We start from the raw sequence: 4,034 nt of genomic DNA on the forward strand, positions 1-4,034 counted from the left end.
TATTGGAGACACTTAAGAGTTAGGCTTTACCTGCTCCATCTTCCTAGCAATTTGAGTTAGGCAAGAAAGATATCTAAATTATACAACAGCAACTGCCACTAATAGATGCTTATTTACTAAAGGTCTACCCGAAGTCAAACTGTGCTTAATTTCATTAGGAGAAATCAATTAATTGTGAAATTGAAAGGAGTCCTATATATGTTTTTCCCTTCTGATAACTAATACCCACATTAGAAATATATATATATTTATTTATTTATATTTATATTTCATAAATATAAAAATTTCTATTACAAAATTGTGATTCTAACTTACGTATTAAATTGAAAAGATAAATTAATAGTAAATTAAAAGAGATATAACTAACATTTTATAAGATCTATACATATAAGAATTTTTTTCATATGTGATTCGTTTAGTTTTGGTCGAATTGGATGATGTGAATTATATTTTGAATTTGATTTTTTTTTTCTTTTCAAAAAAATTACTATTTTCTTTTTAACTTATGAGACTGAGATATGGATAGCTTTAATCACCAAATCTCATACAAAGCATGATTGAATTAGGGAGTTCCTTGTAAGATTCTTGATTTGCTAGCTAGGGTTGTGCCCATCAAATCTGTAGCCCTTTCGAGTTCCTTCATTGAAAACCAACTATAATAATGTCTACTCTCAAAGACCTTGATAGGACCATGACATGCCCTCTATACACAAGCAGAAAAAGCTTTGAATGAATGAGTGCAATAACTCACAAGCTAATTTCACACCACTTTGCGATGTTTTCGGCATATTAGGCTCAGTAGTTATCCCAAGTGCAAGAAAGAACAAAAGGTCAGCAAACGAAAAGACCCAATGCTCTCTATCATGCTTCCCTTAAAAATCTTTCTTCCAACTCTTTACTAATAGTCCAATAATCTCTGACTTTTAGCCACGATAGTGACTGTTACCTTAACCATTTAGCTTCCCTTTCTTTCTTGAAGATGATGGCTTTGTTTAATTTTAATCTTTTTAAGTACAATGCTAGTTGTTTTAATAAATTGTAAAATCTTACATAAAATGTTAATTAATACATGTCCCATCGTAATGAAATGGTTACATTAGCATCAAAATTCAAAATCAGACAAGCTATATTTACATTTCCTACTTCATGCTAAGGAGCAATGGAAATTGCATATGATAATAATAATAATAATAATAATAATAATAATAATAATAATAATAATAATAATAATAGTGAGAAACAAGCAACCTGAAATCACAACTCTAGGAAACTTAAAGGATATTCTGGCACATAGACCAACCGAAGCTTGTTTTGATCAGGATTAAGGGATTGAATTCGCTGAAAATGCATCCAGAAAATCGATCCAATTATCGTCATAGTCCTCATCTTCTTCCCCACTTATATTATTGCACCATTGACTTTGAGGGATTTTTTCGATTTCATCATTCCTAGCAAATCGCCCTCTAATTCGCGGTCGGCTATCCGCCAAAGTTTTCCGACAAGCATACTGAAAATAAAATAAAATTAATTATACGATCATGATGGTACAAGAACTTGTAAATTGATTCTAATTTAAGTCTAACATTCAACTTATAATCACTCAAGGAAGATTAAAAAGAGATAGAAAGGTTTGCATTTTGGTGCAGCACAAAATCATTACACTCTCAGAAGTGCCTATGCTATCATTTTATGTGTTACATATATACCAAAAGAACAAAGAATAATATTGGGTTAAGTATATAAAATTAATGGACTTTATTATGATTACATATCATACTTAGTCACTTATTATTGAAGAGTCCATAGCTTGTCATCCTCATGGCTGAAATTCAAACAACAACTATTGCAACTTCTATCGAATAGTGCCGTTGATAAGAAAAGTTGGATTTGACATAAAGCATAATATGTGCCGTGTGAGCCAGAAAGACAAGCAAGAACAAATGCAACTTGTCTTAGAGCCAAATGTATATGTATATGTATATATTGCTAGCAAAGTTATTTTCTTAAAAAGAAAAATCATGAAAGTCTTCTTCAATTGAGAAATAATAATACATTTTGATCACTTATGCTTATATTTCTTCTAATTTAGTAAATCAAATATAGAAGTAAATATTATCCATAAACAAAAAACATAATTCTAACCGGTAATTTGATATAGACAAAATAATTGGAAGTAAATGCGTGTTTAGTACAATGATGGGTCTCTCAATCATCCCAATAAGAATGTTTTCTCAAAATGCATATGTTTTCTAAAACACACCGTTTTGACATAATGGAACCTTAAAAGAAAAGTAGGTAACTACCTTAATCTTCTTGTTGAAATTCCTTTGTGTTCTCTTGCTTCTGTACCTCTCAATTCTCTCTTTCTTCTCCTCAGGACTATATTTGCATGCTTTGTTCATACTCTCTATTATCACACTACTCTCACTTGATAAAGGGCTGTCTGCCTTGTGCCCATGCTGCACCAAAAATAAATCCCCCCCACCCCCCCCAAAAGAGAGAAAAAAAAAAAAACATTTTCATTAATTTCTTCGAGTACTTGTAAACACACACATTTATAACAAGTAAAATTAAAAGATGAATGTAAGAGAATCATTATTTGATACGTAGTGTAGTCCGTGAGCTATTGGCCCCTCGCCGGTAAATAAAAAAGAAAAGAAAAACAATAATTTACATGCTGGAAAATTAACTTACATGTAAAGTCAGTAAAAAGAAAAAACACATGTGATTTACTTATGTTAACAGAGCATATGCTTAATTACCTGCAGATCACCAGTACTAAAAACCCTTCTAACAGGGCTGCTATCCAAGTCAAGAAAATCGCAAGCGAAATGGCAATGGGGATAGTAACCATTCTTTTGAAGAGAATGACTACTAATACTCCTTTGAATCAAGCTACTCGTTTGCTGATACGATGTCGTTCCACAGCTCGCAAGTGAACTAGGCGAACCGTAGCTACTGCAACAGCCACTGGTAGTGCTACTACCGACCTCAAAGCCTACCAACTGGTCAGGTATAATCAGGTGACCTGCAGGTGGGAACTGTCCCGACAGCTGAAAGGATGGTGACGGGGTGGTGGCAGCACCGTCAGGGGACGGAGGATGGTGGCCGAGACTGAAGTCGGCGCGTGGAAATGTTGTGCTAGTACTGTGACCGTACATGGCGCGTGGATATAGTGTGATGAGGAAAATGTTTCCTTTTCTTTTTTTTTTTTTTTTTTTTTCTCTGAAGAGAGTTAATAATGGAGGTTTTTGTTTGAGAGGTGAAGTACTTATATATAAAAACTGGCGTCTCTCTGCGTATGGAAGCTCCAAATTAAAAGGGAGCAAATATGATATGAAGCTGGGTGCTGACGTGGAACATGACGTCATTTTCTAAGTGCGTTGACTTCTCTATTTATTTTGCTGCTTTTTATTTTTTCCTAAAACAAAATTCTTTTTCTACCCACTTGACTTTTTTTTTTTTCCAAAGTGTTTGCAACAAATCATTCTAATGATATGGTAAATGACAAAGGTGGTCATTTTCTTTCTTTTACTATATGTAATAATGCCTTCTTGAAAAGAGTCTAGTTATGAAAAAAGAAATTAATTATATAATTTAACAGGTTTTCCATTTTATATGGAATCAAATTCATCTTAATAATAATATTTATTTGAAACTAGTGCGGTTAATATTGATAAAATTAATTTTTAAATATTAAAATCCCATTAAACAATTATATATTAAATTGAACTTTCATAAAATATAACGTATTAGTTGTGAAAAGCATATTAGAATTATTACTTTTAATCAGAAATTATTACTACTCAAGTCAATATTACATTTGAGGCAAATAATGTATCTAATTAAAAATTCGTGGAACAGTAAATCCATTATACACAGTTTTTACTTCATGTTTCATATTTTTTTTACTAAGTTTATTATTTTATTCACGTGTGAAATTGCAATTCAATTAGTTCTTCACTTACAATTAATCAAGCATTCAACTGAGATTTCGAGTCACTTATTTATTAAATATTTATAAATATAGAAAA

At 31.7% G+C, this 4,034-nt stretch overlaps 1 protein-coding gene across 1 annotated transcript; it reads right to left on the reverse strand.

Moving 5' to 3' along the window:
- Positions 1-1,172: 1,172 nt before the first annotated feature.
- Positions 1,173-3,577, reverse strand: LOC8278034 (zinc finger protein CO3). The gene is made up of 3 exons (XM_015727624.3): positions 2,763-3,577; positions 2,304-2,459; positions 1,173-1,507 (listed from the first exon to the last, which is right to left on the reverse strand). The coding sequence occupies exons 1-3, from the start codon at positions 3,369-3,371 to the stop codon at positions 1,322-1,324; spliced, it is 951 nt and encodes a 316-aa protein (XP_015583110.2). The 5' UTR covers positions 3,372-3,577; the 3' UTR covers positions 1,173-1,321.
- Positions 3,578-4,034: the final 457 nt, after the last annotated feature.

This window comes from Ricinus communis, chromosome 8 (assembly GCF_019578655.1).
Source record: "Ricinus communis isolate WT05 ecotype wild-type chromosome 8, ASM1957865v1, whole genome shotgun sequence".
Taxonomy (NCBI): domain Eukaryota; kingdom Viridiplantae; phylum Streptophyta; class Magnoliopsida; order Malpighiales; family Euphorbiaceae; genus Ricinus; species Ricinus communis.